The sequence below is a fragment of the Balaenoptera ricei genome, chromosome 17 (genome assembly GCF_028023285.1).
Source record: "Balaenoptera ricei isolate mBalRic1 chromosome 17, mBalRic1.hap2, whole genome shotgun sequence".
NCBI classification, from domain to species: Eukaryota; Metazoa; Chordata; class Mammalia; order Artiodactyla; family Balaenopteridae; genus Balaenoptera; species Balaenoptera ricei.
The window spans coordinates 37133933-37155064 of NC_082655.1; the positions used below are offsets into that span (position 1 = coordinate 37133933).

The window sequence follows — 21132 nt, forward strand, 5'->3', positions numbered from 1 at the left end:
TGCTGAGTAAATCTATGAAAATTTATAACAGATACTGAAAATCTCCAAACCAATCAATGTAAAGCAATAAGTTACTGGGCTCCCCACATCTACCTCTGTGTCACTAAGAAAACTGGTGAAAAAGGTGAGGCAAGACAACTTTTAGATGAAGACAAGAAATTCATATTTAATATGCCTCCACTATTAACAAATTAGTAATTTCCATTTTCTATAACTCTGAATTCCTCAAGCTTTTTAGATTTGTGTCAAATTCGGGGAACACCAAGTCATATAAAGAACACATTCAGGATAGCTTCAAGATGGCAGAAGAGTAAGACGTGGAGATCATATTCCTCCCCACAAATACATCAGAAATACATGTACATGTGGAACAACTCCTACAGAACACCTCCTGAACGCTGGCAGAAGAACTCAGACTTCCCACAAGGCAAGAAACTCCCCACGTACCTGGGTAGGGCAAAAAAAAAAAAGAAAAAAACAGAGACAAACGAATAGGGACGGGACCTGCACCGCTGGAAGGGAGCTGTGAAGGAGGAAAAGTTCCCACACACTAGGAGGCCTCTTCACTGGCGGAGATGGGGGGTGGTGGGGGAAGCTTCGGAGCCATGGAGGAAAGCACAGCAACAGGGGTGCAGAGGGCAAAGTGGAGAGATTCCCGCACAGAGGATCAGTGCCGAGCAGCACTCACCAGCCCGAGAGGCTTGTCTGCTCACCCGCCAGGGCGGGTGGGGGCTGGGAGCTGAGGCTCGGGCTTCGGAGGTCGGATCCCTGCGAGAGGACTGGGGTCGGCTGCGTGAACACAGCCTGAAGGGGGCTAGCGCGCCATGGTTAGCCGGGAGGGAGTACGGGAAAAGGTCTGGAGCTGCCGAAGAGGCAAGAGACCAATGTTTTGGGGTGCGTGAGGGGAGGGGATTCAGAGCACTGCCTAAACGAGCCCCAGAGGTAGGCGCGAGCTGTGGCTATCAGCCTGGACGCCAGAGACGGGCATGAAATGCTAAGGCTGCTGCTGCCGCCACCAAAAAGCCTCTGTGCAAGCACAGGTCACTATCCACACCTCCCCTCCCTGGAGGCTGTGCAGCCCGCCACTGCCAGGGTCCCGTGATCCAGGAACAACTTCCCCAGGAGAACACAAGGTGTGCCTCAGGCTGTTGCAATGTCTCGCCGGCCTCTGCCGCCACAGGCTCCACACGCATTCTGTACTCCTCCCTCACCCTGGCCTGAGTGAGCCAAAGCCCCCTAATCAGCTGCTGCTTTAACCCTGTCCTGTCTGGGTGGGGAACAGACACCCTCAGGCGACCTACACGCAGAGGCGGGGCCCAATCCAAAGCTGAACCCCAGGAGCTGTGTGAACAAAGAAGAGAAAGGGAAATTTCTCCCAGCAGCCTCAGGAGGGGCAGATTAAATCTCCACAATCAACTTGATGTACCCTGCATCTATGGAATACCTGAATAGACAACGAATCATCCCAAAATTGAGGCGGTGGACTTTGGGATCAACTGTAGACTTGGGGTTTGTTTTCTGCACCTAATTTGTTTCTGGTTTTATGTTTATCTTAGTTTGGTATTTACAGCTTATTACCATTGGTAGATCTGTTTATTGATTTGGTTGCTCTCTTCCTTTTTAAAATTTTTTAATGTATATATATATTTTTCCTTTTTCTCCTTTTGTGAGTGTGTATGTGTATGCTTCTTTGTGTGACTTTGTCTGTATAGCTTTGCTTTTACCATTTGTCTTAGGGTTCTGTCTGTCCATTTTTTTTTTTGTACAGTTTTTAGAGCTTGTTATCATTGGTGGATCTGTTTTCTCGTTTGGATGCTCTCTCTCTCTTTCTTTTTTTTTTTTTTTTACTACTTTAAAATATTTTTCTATTCAATAATATATTACTTTTTATTTTTTATTTATTTATTTATTTTTTTCTTTTACCCCCTCCCCCAACAATGGCGCGGCGGGCACTGGCAGCCCCGGGCTATGCCGGGGCTGTGCCGCACATGCAGACGCGACTTCGCCCGCCGCTCTCCTGTCCGCCCAGCCGCCGAGCCCCGGGCAGGGGTCCAGCCCCGGCCGCACCCCCGCCGCTGCCGCCTCCCCGGAGCCAACTAGTCTGTCTATTTTTTATTTTAATAACTTTAATTTATTTACTATTTTTTTTCTTTCTTTCTTTTTTTTTTTTCTCCCTTTTCTTCTGAGCAGGGTGGCTGACAGAGTCTTGGTGCTCCAGCTGGGTGTCAGGCCTGAGCCTCTGAGGTGACAGAGCCAAGTTCAGGACATTGGTCCACCAGAGACCTCCTGGCCCCACGTAATATCAAACAGCGAAAGCTCTCTAAGAGATCTCCATCTCAACACTAAGACCCAGCTCCACTCAACGACCAGCAAGCTAGAATGCTGGACACCCTATGCCAAACAACTAGCAAGACAGGAAAACAACCCTACTCATTAGCAGAGAAGCTGCCTAAAATCATAGCAACTTCAGAGACACTCCAAAACACACCACCGGACACAGTCCTCCCCACCAGAAAGACAAGATCCAGCCTCATCCACCAGAACACAGGCACCAGTCCCCTCCACCAGGAAGCCTACACAAACCACTGAACCAACCTTAGCCACTGGGTACAGACACCAAAAACAACAGGAACTACGAACCTGCAGCCTGCAGAAAGGAGACCCCAAACACAGTAAGTTAAGCAAAATGAGAAGACAGAGAAATACACAGCAGATGAAGGAGCAAGGTAAAAACACACCAGACCAAACAAATAAAGAGGAAATAGGCAGCCTACCTGAAAAAGAATTCAGAGTAATGATAGTAAAGATGATCCAAAATCTTGGAAATAGAATGAAGAAAATACAAGAAACGTTTAACAAGGACCTAGAAGAACTAAAGAGCAAACAAACAATAATGAACAGCACAAAAAATGAAATTAAAAATTCTCTAGAAGGAATCAATAGCAGAATAACTGAGGCAGAAGAACGGATAAGTGACCTGGAAGATAAAGGACGAGAAATAACTACTGCAGAGCAGAATAAAGAAAAAAGAATGAAAAGAATTGAGGACAGTCTCAGAGACCTCTGGGACAACATTAAAGGCACCAACATTCGAATTATAGGGGTCCCAGGAGAAGAAGAGAAAAAGAAAGGGACTGAGAAACTATTTGAACAGATTATAGTTGAAAACTTCCCTAATATGGGAAAGGAAATAGTCAATCAAGTCGAGGAAGAACAGAGAGTCCCATACAGGATAAATCCAAGGAGAAACACGCCAAGACACATATTAAGCAAACTATCAAAAATTAAATACAAAGAAAAAATATTAAAAGCAGCAAGGGAAAAGCAACAAATAACATACAAGGGAATCCCCATAAGGTTAACAGCTGATCTTTGAGCAGAAACTCTGCAAGCCAGAAGGGAATGGCAGGACACATTTAAAGTAATGAAAGAGAAAAACCTACAAACAAGATTACTCTACCCAGCAAGGGTCTCATTCAGATTCAATGGAGAAATTAAAAGCTTTACAGACAAGCAAAAGCTAAGAGAATTCAGCACTACCAAACCAGCTTTACAATAAATCCTAAAGGAACTTCTCTAGGCAGGAAACACAAGAGAAGAAAAAGACCTACAATAACAAACTCAAAACAATTAAGAAAATTAATAGGAACACACATATTGATAACTACCTAAAATGTAAATAGATTAAATGCTCCAACCAAAAGACACAGACTGGCTGAGTGGATACAAAAACAAGACCCATATATATGCTGTCTACAAGAGACCCACTTCAGACCTAGGGACACATATAGACTGAAAGTGAGGGGATGGAAAAAGACATTCTATGCAAATGGAAATCAAAGGAAAGCTGGAGTAGCAATTCTCATATCAGACAAAAAAGACTTTAAAATAAAGACTATTACAAGAGACAAAGAAGGACACTACATAATGACCCCGGGATCAATCCAAGAAGAAAATATAACAATTGTAAATATTTGTTCAAACAACATAGGAGCATCTCAATACTTAAAGCAAATGCTAACAGCGATAAAAGGGGAAATCGACAGTAACACAATCATAGTAGGGGACTTTAACACCCCACTTTCACCAATGGACATATCATCCAAAAAGAAAATAAATAAGGAAACACAAGCTTTAAATGATACATTAAACAAGATGGACTTAATTGGTATTTATAGGACATTCTATCCAAAAAAACAGAATACACTTTCTTCTCAAGTGCTCATGGAACATTCTCCAGGATAGATCCTATCTTGGGTCACAAATCAAGCCTTGGTAAATTTAAGAAAACTGAAAGCATATCAAGTATGTTTTCAGACCACAACGCTATGAGACTAGATGTCAAGTACAGGAAAAATCTGTAAAAAATATAAATACATGGAGGTTAAACAATACACTACTAAATAGCCAAGAGATCACTGAAGAAAATTTACTGAGGCTTGATTTGTGACCCAAGATGTGATCTATCCTGGAGATACATACAGAATCCTAAAGATGCTACCAGAAAACTACTAGAGCTAATCAACGAATTTGGTGAGGTAGCAGGATACAAAATTAATGCACAGAAATCTCTTGCATTCCTATACACTAATGATGAAAAGTCTGAAAGAGAAATTAAGGAAACACTCCCATTTACCATTGCAACAAAAAGAATAAAATACCTAGGGATAAACCTACATGAGGAGACAAAAGACTTGTATGCAGAAAACTATAAGACACTGATGAAAGAAATTAAAGATGATACAAACAGATGGAGAGATATACCGTGTCTTGAATTGGAAGAATCAACATTGTGAAAATGACTATACTACACAAAGCAACCTACAGATTCAATGGAATCCCTATCAAACTACCAATGGCGAGCCCTGAACCAAGATGGCGTTGTAGAAGGACGTGCTCTCACTCCCTCTTGTGAGAACACCAGAATCACAAATAGCTGGTGGACAATCATCGACAAGAGGACACTGGAACTCAACAAAAAAGATACCTTACATCCAAAGACAAAGGAGAAGCCACAACGAGACAGTAGGAGGGGCGCAATAACAGGAAAATGAAATCCCATAACTCCTGGGTGGGTGACTCACAGACTGGAGAACACTTATACCACAGAAGTCCATCCACTGGAGTGAAGGTTCTGAGCCCCACGTCAGGCTTCCCAACCTGGGGGTCCGGGAATGGGAAGAGGAATTCATAGAGAATCAGACTTTGAAGGCTAGTGGGATTTGATTGCAGGACTTTGACAGGATTGGGGGAAAACAGAGACTCCACTCTTGGAGGGCACACACAAAGTTGTGTGTGCATCGGGACCCAGAGGAAGGAGCAGTGACCCCAGGGGAGACTGAACCAGACCTACCTGCTAGTGTTGGAGGGTCTCCTGCAGACGGGGGGGGGGGGTGGCTGTGGCTCACAGTGGGGACAAGGACACTGGCAGCAGAAGTTCTGAGAAGTACCCCTTAGTGTGAAGCCTCCCAGAGTCTGCCATTAGCCCCACCAAAGAGACCAGGTAGGTTCCAGAGTTGGGTTGCCTCAGGCCAAACAACCAACAGGCAGGGAATCCAGCCCCACCCATCAGCAGTTAAGCGGATTAAAGTTTTACTGAGCTCTGCCCACCTGAGAAACAGTCAGCTCTACCCACCACCAGTCCCTCCCATCAGGAAACTTGCACAAGCCTCTTAGATAGCCTCATCCACCAGAGGGCAGACAGCAGAAACAAGAACTACAATCCTGCAGCCTGTGGAACAAAAACCACATTCACAGAAAGATAGACAAGATGAAAAGGCAGAGGGGTATGTACCAGATGAAGGAACAAGATAAAACCCCAGAAAAACAACTAAATGAAGTGGAGATAGGCAACCTTCCAGTAAAAGAATTCAGAATAATGATAGTGAAGATGATCCAGGACCTCGGAAAAAGAATGGAGGCAAAGATCGAGAAGGTGCAAGAAATGTTTAACAAAGACCTAGAAGAACTAAGAGCAAACAAACAGAGATGAACAATAAAATAACTGAAATCAAAACAACACTAGAAGGAATCAATAGAAGAATAACTGAGGCAGAAGAACGGATAAGTGACCTGGAAGACAGAATGGTGGAATACGCTGCTGTGGAACAGAATAAAGAAAAAAGAATGAAAAGAAATGAAGACAGCCTAAGAGACTTCTGGGACAACATTAAATGCAACAACATTCGCATTATAGGGGTCCCAGAAGGAGAAGAGAGAGAGGAAGGAGCAGAGAAAATTTTGAAGAGATTATAGTCGAAAACTTCCCGAACATGGGAAAGGAAATAGCCACCCAAGTCCAGGAAGCGCAGCGAGTCCCATACAGGATAACCCCAAGGTGAAACATGGTGAGACACATCGTAATCAAATTGGCAAAAATTAAAGAGAAAGAAAATTATTGAAAGCATCAAGGGAAAAACGACACATAACATACAAGGGAACTCCCATAAGGTTAACAGCAGATTTCTCAGCAGAAACTCTAAAAGACAAAAGGGAGTGGCATGGTATACTTAAAGTGATGAAAGGGAAAAACGTACAACCAAGATTACTCTACCCCGCAAGGATCTCATTCAGATTCGATGGAGAAATCAAAAGCTTTACAGACAAGCAAAAGCTCAGAGAATTCAGCACCATCAAACCAGCTCTACAACAAATGCTAAAGGAACTTCTCTAAGTGGAAAACACAAGAGAAGAAAAGGACCTACAAAAACAAACCCAAAACAATTAAGAAAATGGTCATAGGAACATACATATCGATAATTACCTTAAACGTGAATGGATTAAATGCTCCAAGCAAAAGACACAGACTTGTTAAATGGATACAGAAACAAGGTCCATATATAGGCTGTCTAATAAAAGAGACCCACTTCAGACCTAGGGACACATACAGACTGAAAGCGAGGGGATGGAAAAAGATATTCCATGCAAATGGAAATCAAAAGAAAGCTGGAGTAGCAATACTCATATCAGATAAAATAGACTTTAAAATGAATGTTACAAGAGACAAGGAAGGACACTACATAATGATCAAGGGATCAATCCAAGAAGAAGATATAACCACTATAAATATATATGCACCCAACATAGGAGCACCTCAATACATAAGGCAACTGCTAACAGCTATAAAAGAGGAAATTGACAGTAACACAATAATAGTGAGGGACTTTAACACCTCACTTACAACAATAGACAGATCATCCAAAATGAAAACAAATAAGGAAACAGAAGCTTTAAATGACACAATAGACCAGATAGATTTAATTGATATTTATAGGACATTCCATCCAAAAACAGCAGATTACACTTTCTTCTCAAGTGCGCACGGAACATTCTCCCGGATAGATCACGTCTTGGGTCACAAATCAAGCCTCAGTAAATTTAAGAAAATTGAAATCATATCAAGCATCTTTTCTGACCACAACGCTATGAGATTAGAAATCAATTACAGGGAAAAAATGTAAAAAACACAAACACATGCAGGCTAAACAGTACATTATTAAATAACCAAGAGATCACTGAAGAAATCAAAGAGGAAATCAAAAAATACCTAGAGACAAATGACAATGAAAACACGATGATCCAAAACCTATGGGATGCAGCAAAAGCAGTTCTAAGAGGGAAGTTTATAGCTATACAAGCCTACCTGAAGAAAGAAGAAAAATCTCAAATAAACAATCTAACCTTACACCTAAAGGAACTAGAGAAAGAAGAACAAACAAAACCCAAAGTTAGCAGAAGGAAAGAAATCATAAAGATCAGAGCAGAAATAAATGAAATAGAAACAAAGAGAACAATAGCAAAGATCAATAAAACTAAAAGCTGGTTCTTTGAGAAGATAAACAAAATTGATAACCCATTAGCCAGACTCATCAAGAAAAAGAAGGAGAGGACTCAAATCAATAAAATTAGAAATGAAAAAGAAGTTACAACAGACACTGCAGAAATACAAAGCATCCTAAGAGACTACTACAAGCAACTCTATGCCAATAAAATGGACAACCTGGAAGAAATGGACAGATTCTTAGAAAGGTATAACCTTCCAAGACTGAACCAGGAAGAAACAGAAAATATGAACAGACCAATCACAAGTAATGAAATTGAAACTGTGATTTAAAATCTTCCAACAAACAAAAGTCCAGGACCAGATGGTTTCACAGGTGGATTGTGTCAAACATTTAGAGAAGAGCTAACACCCATCCTTCTCAAACTCTTCCAAAAAATTGCAGAGGAAGGAACACTCTCAAACTCATTTTATGAGGCCACCATCACTCTGATACCAAAACCAGACAAAGATACTACAAAAAAAGAAAATTACAGACCAATATCACAGATGAATGTAGATGCAAAAATCCTTAACAAAATACTAGCAAACAGAATCCAACAACACATTAAAAGGATCATACACCATGATCAAGTGGGATTTATCCCAGGGATGCATGGATTCTTCAATATAAGCAAATCAATCAATGTGATACACCACATTAAAAAATTGATTAACAATGTGACACATCATATTAACAAACTGAAAAACCATATGATCATCTCAATAGATGCAGAAAAAGCTTTTGACAAAATTCAACACCCATTTATGATAAAAACTCTCCAGAAAGTGGGCATAGAGGGAACCTACCTCAACATAATAAAGGTCATATACGACAAACCCACAGCAAACATCATTCTCAATGGTGAAAAACTGAAAGCATTTCCTCTAAGATAAGGAATGAGACAAGGATGTCCACTCTCACCACTATTATTCAACATAGTTTTGGAAGTCCTAGCCATGGCAATCAGAGAAGAAAAAGAAAAAAGGGAATACAAATGGGAAAAGAAGAAGTAAAACTGTCAGTGTTTGCAGATGACATGATACTATACATAGAGAATCCTAAAAATGCCACCAGAAAACTACTAGAGCTAATCAATGAATTTGGTAAAGTTGCAGGATACAAAATTAATGCACAGTAATCTCTTGCATTCCTATACACTAATGATGAAAAATCTGAAAGAGGAATTAAGGAAACACTCCCATTTACCGTTGCAACAAAAAGAATAAAATACCTAGGAATAAACTTACCTAGGGAGACAAAAGACCTGTATGCAGAAAACTATAAGACACTGATGAAAGAAATTAAAGACGATACCAACAGATGGAGAGATATACCATGTTCTTGGATTGGAAGAATCAATATTGTGAAAATGACTCTACTCCCCAAAGCAATCTACAGATTCAATGCAATCCCTATCAAATTACCAATGGCATTTTTTACGGAACTAGAACAAAAAATCTTAAAATTTGTATGGAGACACCAAAGACCCTGAATAGCGAAAGCAGTCATGAGGTAAAAAAACGGAGCTGGCGGAATCAGACCCCCTGACTTCAGACTATACTACAAAGCTACAGTAATCAATACAATATGGTACTGGCACAAAAACAGTAACACAGATCAATGGAACAAGATAGAAAGCCCAGAGGTAAACCCACACACCTATGGTCAACTAATCTATGACAAAGAAGGCAAGGATATACAATGGAGAAAAGACAGTCTCTTCAATAAGTGGTGCCGGGAAAACTGGACAGCTACATGTAAAAGAATGAAATTAGAACACTCCCTAACACTATACACAAAAATAAACTAAAAATGGATTAAAGACCTAAATGTAAGGCCGGACACTATAAAACTCTTAGAGGAAAACATAGGAAGAACACTCTTTGACATAAATGACAGCAAGATCTTTTTTGATCCACCTCCTAGAGAAATGGAAATAAAAGCAAAAATAAACAAATGGGATCTAATGAAACTTCAAAGCTTTTGCACAGCAAAGGAAACCATAAACAAGACGAAAAGAAAACCTTCAAAATAGGAGAAAATATTTGCAAACGAATCAACGGACAAAGGATTAATCTCCAAAATATATGAACACCTCATGTAGCTCGATATTAAAAAAACAAACAACCCAATTCAAAAATGGGCAGAAGACCTAAATAGACATTTCTCCAAAGAGGACATATAGTTGGCCAAGAAGCACATGAAAAGCTGCTCAATATCACTCATTATTAGAGAAATGCAAACCAAAACTACAATGAGGTATCACCTCACACCAGTTGGAATGGGCATCATCAGAAAATCTAGAAACAACAAGTGCTGGAGAGGGTGTGGAGAAAAGGGAACCCTCTTGCACTGTTGGTGGGAATGTAAATTGATACAGCCACTCTGGAGAACAGTATGGAGGTTCCTTAAAAAACTAAAAATAGAATTACCATATGATCCAGCTATCTCACTACTGGGCATATGCCCAGAGGAAACCATAATTCAGAAAGACACATGTACCCCAATGTTCATTGCAGCACTATTTCCAATAGCCAGGTCATGGAAGCAACCTAAATGCCCATCGATAGACGAATGGATAAAGAAGATGTGGTACATATACACAATGGAATACTACTCAGCCATAATAAGGAATGAAATTGGGTCATTTGTTGAGACGTGGATGGATCTAGAGAGTGTCATACAGAGTGAAGTAAGTCAGAAAGAGAAAAACAAATATCGTATATTAACGCATATATGTGGAACCTAGAAAAATGGTACAGATGAACTGGTTTGCAGGGCAGAAATTGAGACATTGATGTAGAGATCACACGTATGGACACCAAGGGGGGAAAGCCGCGGGGGGGTGGGGGGGTGGTGTGATGAATTGGGCGATTGGGATTGACATGTATACACTGATATGTATAAAATTGATGACTAATAAGAACTTGCTGTATAAAAAAATAAAATAAAATTCAAAATTAAAAAAAAAAAAAAAAGAAAAGAAAAGTGAGAAATTCACCTAGATCTGTTTCGCAAAATGTGTGATAAGCCCTTGGTATGACTTTCCTAGTCCTGAGAGATCTTTTAAAAGTTCAGTATGAGACTCCTTATAAAAATTTCACACACACACACAAAAAGTCTATATCATCATAGTTATATAAATCATCAGGCCAAGTTTATTGAAACCAGACTTATTATGCAAACAAACTACTCTTAGTTTGGTTATATTTGGTAAAAATGAGGGTAATTTTAGAGAGAAAAATATTATGTTTCAGTGAGTATTAAATTCCGGTTTTGTTAATGGGGGGGTCTATATTTATTAAGACTTATCTCCCAGGTAGTTCCTTGCTGTCATGCTATATTAATGTAAAGTTTAATTGAAGGACACTCTAAGTTTGTTTCTGAAGTTTATCTCAGTAATCTATCTTTGAATGAAGATCAGATGCCCCAGGACCTGGTACCAGGAGATTATGCATGCTGGAACAGACATAATTTAAAGACTATCTCCAACCTGGATGGAAGGACACTTATCAGGTACTCTTAACTAGCTCATGCACAGTGAAACTGAAGGGAATGACTCCTGGATTAATTTCCACTCAAAAAGGGCCCTTGCAGTGGACTGGCCTATGGAGAGTGTGGCTGACCTTAAAATCACCTTAAAACAATGCTCAAACAAAAGAGAAACTACACTCATACCAGGATGAGAAGAAGACGACATCAGAAGTAGACAGCTTGCCCAAGATCCTGGACCTGACTCGTATGATCATTTATAATGTTTTCTTGACTTCTTGGACCCTTGCATATGAATCAAATGTTTTCCTATCAGGGGCACGATCCTATGCTAGTTTTAAAAATCAATCCAGTTGTTGGGTTTGTGGCCAGTTACCTGTGTCTAGTACTTCTGGGTTACCTTGGTAACTACTACTAGGCTCAAACTGGTTGGCTCTTAGGAAATTTATTCTAGAAGAGAGAAATTATAGTCCTATTTAGGCCACTATTAATATTACTAGGTGGGATCCCCTCACCTAGCCAATTAATGATCCTACTCTGACTCTGGCCATAAATTTTTCTTTATTACTCAGGCTCAATCATAGCAACAAGCAAAATTTCAGTCAAGGAATAAGACCTCCCACAATTATGGGATAGAGTTATGTAGTTAACACCAGGCCATGGTAATTTAAGTTTAAAGGCTCCTCTATGTTGGGAACAATTAAATCAGAGTAAGGATAATCAGTCTAGTAACACTAGGAAACTGGGCGGGGTGCCTTATGGACAGTGCCAATATATAATTTACCTTAAAGATAAGGATTGGTACAGAACAGACTAAGTCAGACAACCTGGGATATACTGGGCCACACCTAATGGAAGCTCGCTTAATTCTTACTTATGACTTCTCTAATACTGCTAGCTATGTTATTTGTATTTCACCTGTTTTACAAAATTGTTGTTTCTTACATTACCAAATGTGTGACTGAGCCTGTCATAAAATGATGATATATGGTTCCATGTAAGATCAATGATGGTAACAGTGTAACTCTAGATATGGGAAGAAGCAACAACGGAATATTTTCCTGGACTGTAACAGACTAGTAAGACAGGTGGTCCAGAGATTTTTTGGCTACTCCTAAGGCCTAGTCCAGTAAAAGCACATTGAGTAGCCTATCAGAAGACTCTTTGCCAGGCCTGGGAATGACCATTCCTAGCACCATGGAATGAAATGGTCATGAAATGCCCCCCAAACCATGGTCAAATTTAAGACCATGAAGGGGCCCTGCTGACTGGAAATTGGCACTTGCCATTGGTACTTGCTGTCTGCCTCTACAAAGATTAAATCATGAGCCACTGAAGCTGCTGACCTTCAACACCCCCTAAAGGAGTTCAGAGTGGAGATCAGGAATGAGGCAGTCTCTGCTCTGGGAAAAACTGGTAGAACAGGCCTTCAGATAGTTAGATATTTTCAGGAGAAGATTTTTTGAGCTGAAATTCTTGCATCTTCTCATACCTAGAGAAACACTAACATCATTAATGGTGACATCTGCTTTGGCTATTAAGGAGAATATTACAATTAAAAGTCAAAATGGAAAAAAAAACCAACAAAAAACAAACTACCAATGGCATTTTTCACAGAACTAGAACAAAAAATTTCACAATTTGTATGGCAACACAAAAGACCCCGAATAGCCAAAGCAGTCTTGAGAAAGAAAAACAGAGCTGGAGGAATCAGGCTCCTGGACTTCAGACTATACTACAAAGCTATAGTAATCAAGACAGTATGGTACTGGCACAAAAACAGAAATATAGATCAATGGAACAGGATAGAAAGCCCAGAGATAAACCCACACACACATGGTCACCTTATTTTTGATAAAGGAGGCAATAATATACAATGGAAAAAAGACAGCCTCTTCAATAAGTGGTGCCGGGAAAACTGGAGAGCTACATGTAAAAGAATGAAATTAGAACACTCCCTAACACCATACACAAAAATAAACTCAAAATGGATTAAAGACCTAAATGCAAGGCCAGACACTATCAAACTCTTAGAGGAAAACATAGGCAGAACACTCTGACATAAATCACAGCAAGATCCTTTTTGACCCACCTCCTAGAGAAATCGCAATAAAAACAAAAGTAAACAAATGGGACCTAATGAAACTTAAAGCTTTTGCACAGCAATGAAAACCATAAACAAGACGAAATGACAACCCTCAGAATGGGAGAAAATATTTGCAAACGAAGTAACTGACAAAGGATTAACCTCCAAAATATACAAGCAGCTCATGCAGCTCAATATCAAAAAAACAAACAACCCAATCCAAAAATGGGCAGAAGACCTAAATAGACATTTCTCCAAAGAAGATATACAGATTGCCAACAAACACATGAAAAGATGCTCAACATCACTAATCATTAGAGAAATGCAAATCAAAACTACAATGAGGTATCACCTCACACAGGTCAGAATGGCCATCATCAAAAAATCTACAAATAATAAATGCTGGAGAGCATGTGGAGAAAAGGGAACCCTCTTGCACTGTTGGTGGGAATGTAAATTGATACAGCCACTATGGAGAACAGTATGGAGGTTCCTTAAAAAACTAAAAATGGAACTACCATACGACCCAGCAATCCCACTATTGGGCATATACCCTGCAAAAACCATAATTCAATAAAAGTCATGTACCACAATGTTCACTGCAGCTCTATTTACAATAGCCAGGACATGGAAGCAACCTAAGTGTCCATCGACAGATGAATGGATAAAGAAGATGTGGCATATATATACAATGGAATATTACTCAGCCATAAAAAGGAACGAAATTGAGTTATTTGTAGTGAAGTGGTTGGACCTAGAGTGTGTCATACAAAGTGAAGTAAGTCAGAAAGAGAAACACAAATACCATATGCTAACACATATATATGGAATCTAAAAAAAAAATGGTTTTGACAAACCTAGGGGCAGGACCAGAATAAAGACGCAGATGTAGAGAATGGACTTGAGGACATGGGGAGGGGGAAGGGTAAGCTGCGACGAAGTGAGAGAGTGGCATGGACATATATATATACTACCAAATGTAAAATAGATAGTTAGTGGGAAGCAGCTGCATAGCACAGGGAGATCAGCTCAGTGCTTTGTGCCCACCTAGAGGGGTAGGTTAGGGAGTTTGGGAGGGAGATGCAAGAGGGATGTGATATGGGGATATATGTTTATGTATAGGTGATTCACTTTGTTATACAGCAGAAATTAACACACCATTGTAAAGCAATTATACTCCAATAAAGATGTTAAAAAAAAAAAGAACACATTCAAATTCTATCCAAATAGAAAATATCAAGAAATAAGTTGGATACCCTCACACATTCAATACTTGGCTGCAAATCAAATGCATAAAAGGTTGCAATGTAAGGTTATATACCATGTTAGCAATCAGACATCATAATAGCTAATGACCTGTCATTAGGAAATGGTTCTTATATTACTGCTGATGACACTGCTTGAGACAGGCTGACTACTTTGTAATTAGAAAAGTCTACACATAGAAAAAAGTTTATTGACTCAGCAATTCCAAACATGTCCACACAAAACTTGTACACAAATGTTCACAGCAGCATGATTCATAATAGCTAAAAGTGGAAAGAATCTAAACATCCATCAATTGCTGAATGGATAAATAAAATGAGGTATATCCATACAATGGAGTATTATTTGGTCATAAAAAGGAATAAAGCAGTGGCACCTGCAAAAACATGAATGAACCTTGAAAACATGATGCTAAGTGAAAGAAGCCATTCACAAAAGACCACATTTCATATGATTCCATTTACATGAAATGTCCAGAAGAGTCAAATATGTAGAGACAGAAAATAGTTAGTGGTTGCCTATTTGTGGAGAGGGAATTGGAGGATAATGGGGAGTGAATGCTAATGGATAAAGGGTTTTGGAGGTGGGTGTGTGAAAATGTTTTAAAATGGATTGTTGTGATGACCACACGACTCTGTGAATATAGTAAAAAACCACTGAATCGTATTCCTTAATTAGGTGAACTGTATGGTTTGTGAATTATATCTCAATAAAGCTGTTAAAAAAGTTTAGTAAAACAGCAATCTGACAATACCCTTTTCTCACCACACCAAGATTTAAAATTTAATGAAACAGTTCAAACAATAAACAAAGGCTAGTTTAAAACTTATGGTAAAAATGGGGCCAATCCCAACAGACCTGCAGCAGACCTCCTCTTAAATCAATGGATATTTTTGGTATGGACTGTTCTGGGCCTGGATTGCCACTGTGTTTACACCATTTAGCTTCCAGATTGGCAGTAGCACAACATGGTCCTATCAGAATCCGACTTCTTTCTTTGAGACTTGTTTTAAGGAGAAAATCATTTACGCTGAGTAGAAATGATGATCCAAGAATTACACCTGGGGAAAAAAAAAAAGGAAGAGATGGAGAGGGGTATATGTTATAATTCTTCCTTGTCAAAGAAAAAGTATGTTCGGGCAAGAACTATCTGCATTTTTTAAGAGTATTAACTCATCCTTTGTCAGAGTTTTCTTTTCAGTTGGTTTTTCCCCACAGTTTCATGCCATTTATATAGAATTCTAGTTATGAAGCAGGTATACCTCACTCACATTCCTAACAAAGCAATATTTGCCAAAACGTTATGACTTTTTCCATGTGTGAGCATTTTAAGTTTCATGAGTAGAGACATTTTCATTAAATTGTGCAAGTTTTTCAAACACTACATTTAAGAATGAGAACAGCTGCTTCATTTGTCTATTGTTAACATGATGGGAGAGGGCAATTTTCTGTGATTTCTTGTAGTAACAGAGTACAGTATATTACTTTGTGAGACACTCAAGTTTTTGACTGGCCCATGTTAAAATTCAAAACAATCAAAATATATAACATGTGTTTTCTAAAAATTTTAGTTTAATCCAAACTTCACACATCATAACCACTTGAAGTTTACAAAGTCTTAAAAACAGATAGTGGCAGGTTAGATTTATGAGAAAAACTATATGCTATAGTTCAAAGTAAATATACCCAGAAAAGGAATACACTTTAAAATGTAGCTTTTCTTTTGAACTTAAACTTGAAGTGTAGATCAAAACCTTTTCATAAAACCAATGGCACACTTTAAGATATTTCAATGCAAAGTTAGAGTGGTGGGTTAACTTTCCCCTAAGGAGTTCATATTCTGAATTGTCATTGTGAATATTGAATTTCACCAGACCACGTATGTAATGCCCATGGCTTATTTTTCTAATGATATTTGATCCTTAAAAGAGATGAAAGAGGGAGTCAAGATGCCGTAGTAGGAGGACGCGGAATTCCTGTCTCCTCACAACTAGGGCACCTACCAGATACTGGTGGGGGATCACGGACACCTAAGGGGACGGGAGGAACCCCCAGCGACTGGGTAGTACATGGGGTGTGGGGGGAGTGAAGGGGGAGGAGAAGTGGAGGCAGGGTGGGACTGGTGCCCCTGAGGGGCTGCTGGGGGAGAGGAAGGGATCCCACACTGGAAGTGGGAAATTGGGGAACCATTGGGAGGGCAGAGGATCAAAAGGCAGCATGGCCAGGTTTCCCCTGCCTACTTGGACCCCTAGGAACTGCTGAGATCCCGGGGCCTGATCCTCTGCTGACAGAGGCCCCCTCCAGCCACGAGGGTCCTGAGGGAGCAGGAGGGAGGGAAGGGGGAGCAAAAGTAAAGGTCAGACCTCCAGGACCTGCACCCCTGAGAGGCAGCAGGGGGAGGGGAGGAGTTCCTACATCCAGAGGGACGCACCCACAGTTAGGGGTCCAGTGGCCATGGGGGAGATGGTGGGGGGTGGGGGGACATGAAGGAACGGAAGGGAACGGGGCCAGTGCCTTCCCTGTCCACTTAGGCACCGGGAAGCCTCTTGGGCTCCTGGGCCTAATCCTCTGCCCTCGGAGCCTTCCTCTTGCCGCGCAGAGCCCAAGCCCCGCCCCTACACCACACCCAGGGCCCCACCTCTACATTTGGAGACCCCCTCCGATGAGCTGAGCCTAAACCGAACCCAAACACCCTCACTCAGGGCCCTACCTCCAAACTCGGGAACCCCACACTCCAGAGGCCCTCCTTTCCATGTGCTGCCTCCCCCCTTCCACGCAGGTCCTAAGCAGAGGTCCCGCCCCAGGCTTGAACGTCGGCCCCCATAACCCGCCTAGGTCCCGCCCCACCCAAAGCCCCACCCCTGTCTAAGTTCCACCCCCCACCTAAACTCTGCCCCCATAGCCAAGGCTTTTTTTTTTTTAACATCTTTATTGGAGTACAATTGTTTTACAATGGTGTGTTAGTTTCTGCTTTATAACAAAGTGAATCAGCTATACATATACATATACCCCCATATCTCCTCCCTCTTGCATCAAAAAATTTCACAATTAGTATGGAAACACAAAAGGCCCTGAATAGCCAAAGCAATCTTGAGAAAGAAAAATGGAGCTGGAGGAATCAGGCTCACTGACTTCAGACTATACTACAAAGCTACAGTAATCAAGACAGTATGGTACTGGCACAAAAACAGAAATACAGATCAATGGAACAGGATAGAAAGCCCAGAGATAAACCCACGCACATATGGTCACTTTATCTTTGATAAAAGAGGCAAGAGTATACAATGGAGGAAAGACTGCCTCTTCAATAAGTGGTGCTGGGAAAACTGGACAGCTTCATGTAAAAGAATGAAATTAGAACACTTCCTAACACCATACACCAAAATAAACTCAAAATGGATTAAGACCTAAATGTAAGGCCAGACACTATAAAACTCTTAGAGGAAAACATAGGCAGAACACTCTATGACATAAATCACAGCAAGATCCTTTTTGACCCACCTCCTAGAGAAATGGAAATAAAAACAAAAATAAACAAATGTGATCTAATGAAACTTAAAAGCTTTTGCACAGCAATGAAAACCATAAACAAGACGAAAAGAGAACCTTCAAAATAGGAGAAAATATTGGCAAACGAAACAACTGACAAAGGATTAATCTCCAAAATATACAAGCAGCTCATGCAGCTCAATATTAGAAAAACAACCCAGTCCAAAAATGGGCAGAAGACCTAAACAGACATTTCTCCAAAGAAGATATACAGATTGCCAACAAACACATGAAAAGATGCTCAACACCACTAATCATTAGAGAAATGCAAACCAAAACTACAATGAGGTATCACCTCACACCAGTCAAAATGGCCATCAACAAAAAATCTACAAACAATAAATGCTGGAGAGGGTGTGGAGAAAAGGGAGCCCTCTTGCACCGTTGGTGGGAATGTAAATTGATAACAGCCACTATGGAGAACAGTATGGAGGTTTCTTAAAAAACTAAAAATAGAACTACCGTATGACCCAGCAATCCCACTACTGGGCATATACCCTGAGAAAACTGTAATTCAAAAAGAGACATGTACCACAATGTTCACTGTAGCACTATTTACAATAGCCAGGACATGGAAGCAACCTAAGTGTCCATCGACAGATGAATGGATAAAGAAGATGTGGCACATATATACAATGGAATATTACTCAGCCATAAAAAGAAACAAAATTGAGTTATTTGTAGTGAGGTGGATGGACCTAGAGTCAGTCATACAGAGTGAAGTAAGTCAGAAAGAGAAAAACAAATACCATATGCTAACCCATATATATGGAATCTAAAAAAAAAAAAAAAAAAGGTTCTGATAAACCTGGGGCAGGATAGGAATAAAGACAAAGATGCAGAGAATGAACTTGAGGACACGGGGAGGGGGAAGGGTAAGCTGGGATGAAGTGAGAGAGTGGCATGGACAAATATATACTACCAAATGTAAAATGGATAGCTAGTGGGAAGCAGCTGCATATCACAGGGAGATCAGCTCGGTGCTTTGAGACCACCTAGAGGGGTGGGATAAGGAGGGTGGGAGGGAGATGCAAGAGGGAGGGGATATGGGGATATACGTATGCATATAGCTGATTTACTTTCTTATACAGCAGAAACTAACACAACGTTGTAAAGCAATTATACTCCAATAAAGATGTTAAAGGGAAAAAAAAAAAAGAGATGAAAGATTAAAAAACACCTTAGGCCCACAGCATACACGTTTCAAAGTAGAGTACCCATGTTGGCTTTTCAACTTTGTGGAGACTTGAAAACTGCATATATGTTGTATATTCCTACTGTAGAAATAAGATACACAACTTCTAATCTTCCATAGAGGACAATCACACTCACAAAAGCATTAGGGTTAAGACTCTTGTTAAAAATTATGATGGTGAAAATCAATTTCTTAAATTTGTTCATCAAATATATAGTGGCACTAAGACTTCCACTTCATTTACACAATTTTATTGATTCAGAGTTACACTTCACTTAAAGAAAAAATAGAACAGTAAATTAAAAAATTGAAACAGGCCCTCATATACCCAAGAATCAACAATTATTTTTATTAATGGAGTTTAGAACTGAAGTCACAATTTCTGACTTAACTGCATTACATTTCCTAAAATATTTACTTCTCAACAGTAAGTACTTGCTAAATGAAACACACCAATTCATTATTCAAAAATTTGTCATAATGGGAGTATACAAGTATAGGCTTAATTCAGTACAGTCATCTAGCAAATGAGCATTAAGGGAATGTCAGAATTACGATACCTTTTATTCTCAAATACATGCATCTTCATACTACCCTGCAATGAAATACCCAATTATCTGATGGTAATCTTAATGTGAATGTTCTATTGGTCCCTCACACGAGAAGTATTTAATATCAAAGCTCTCCTAGGGTTTTTTTAAAATCTTATTTATCATTCTCATCAGGCACCCAGATTGGATAATTTTGGAACCCACTTTGAGTGTTCACTCTTAGATAGGTTTCCAAGACTTACCAATTTCTATATCATTCTACCCAACTCTATTATTTTAAAACATCAAGGAAGAGAGACCTTAGTAATCTAAGTGACTGAAAAGGAAGGCCACACCACCTTCACCAGTAGATTGTGACCATCCCGGAGGCAAGGACCATCTTATGCAGTATAGGACTAGTCAAAACAATAGTTATTCAGGACATATTCTACTGTACTAAATGACAGTTTAGAATCTGATCCTATTTTCAGCTGTCACAATATATTTCTTAATTGACAGGCAGGAAAGAAAAGTGCTTAAATCTTTGCCATTCTTCATTTTGCATCATTGTATCACAGAATAGTAATGCTGGATGGAAGAGACCTTAGAAGCCATCTTTCCAAGTCCCTTCCTCTAAAAAAAAAAAGAAAAAAAAACTAAACCCTTTTTATTTTGAAATAATGTTAGACCTACCTAAAAGTTGCAAAAATATACAGAGTTCTCATGTATCTTTCACCCAGCTATGTAACTATAGTACAAACACTGAAATCAGGAAATTCACTTTGGCATAACACTACTAAGTAATCTACAGATTTTATTTAAATTTTGCCATTTCCCTCACTAATGTCCTTCTTCTGGTCCAGGATGCAATCTAGGATCCTTAGTCTCCTTTAATCAGTGACAGATCCTCTAGCTTTTTTTTGGTCTTTCATGACCTTGAGTCTCTTCAATAGTCCAGGCCAATTATTTTGCAGAATATCTCTCAATTTGGGTTTATCTGATGTTTTCTCATTAGAATGAGGTTATGCATTTTTGGCCAGAATACCAGAGAAGTGATTGATACCCTTCTCTGTGCATCATACTGGGGAAAGTGATATTGATGTTTTACTACTTGCTGGTAATACTAATGTTCATCACACGGCTAAAGTGGTGTCTGCCAGATTTCGCCACTGTGAAGTTGTTATTTTTCCA

At 39.8% G+C, this 21132-nt stretch overlaps 1 protein-coding gene across 10 annotated transcripts in view; it reads right to left on the bottom strand.

Annotated features, from left to right (window-relative positions):
- The window catches only part of VPS13B (vacuolar protein sorting 13 homolog B), a 766991-nt gene that overhangs the window by 144577 nt on the left and 601282 nt on the right, over positions 1-21132 (bottom strand). For all 10 annotated transcript variants that reach the window (XM_059902238.1, XM_059902239.1, XM_059902241.1 and 7 more), the window contains exon 37: positions 15526-15728. In XM_059902238.1, the coding sequence (XP_059758221.1) occupies positions 15526-15728 (203 nt within the window). The remainder of the gene's footprint in view (positions 1-15525; positions 15729-21132) is intronic.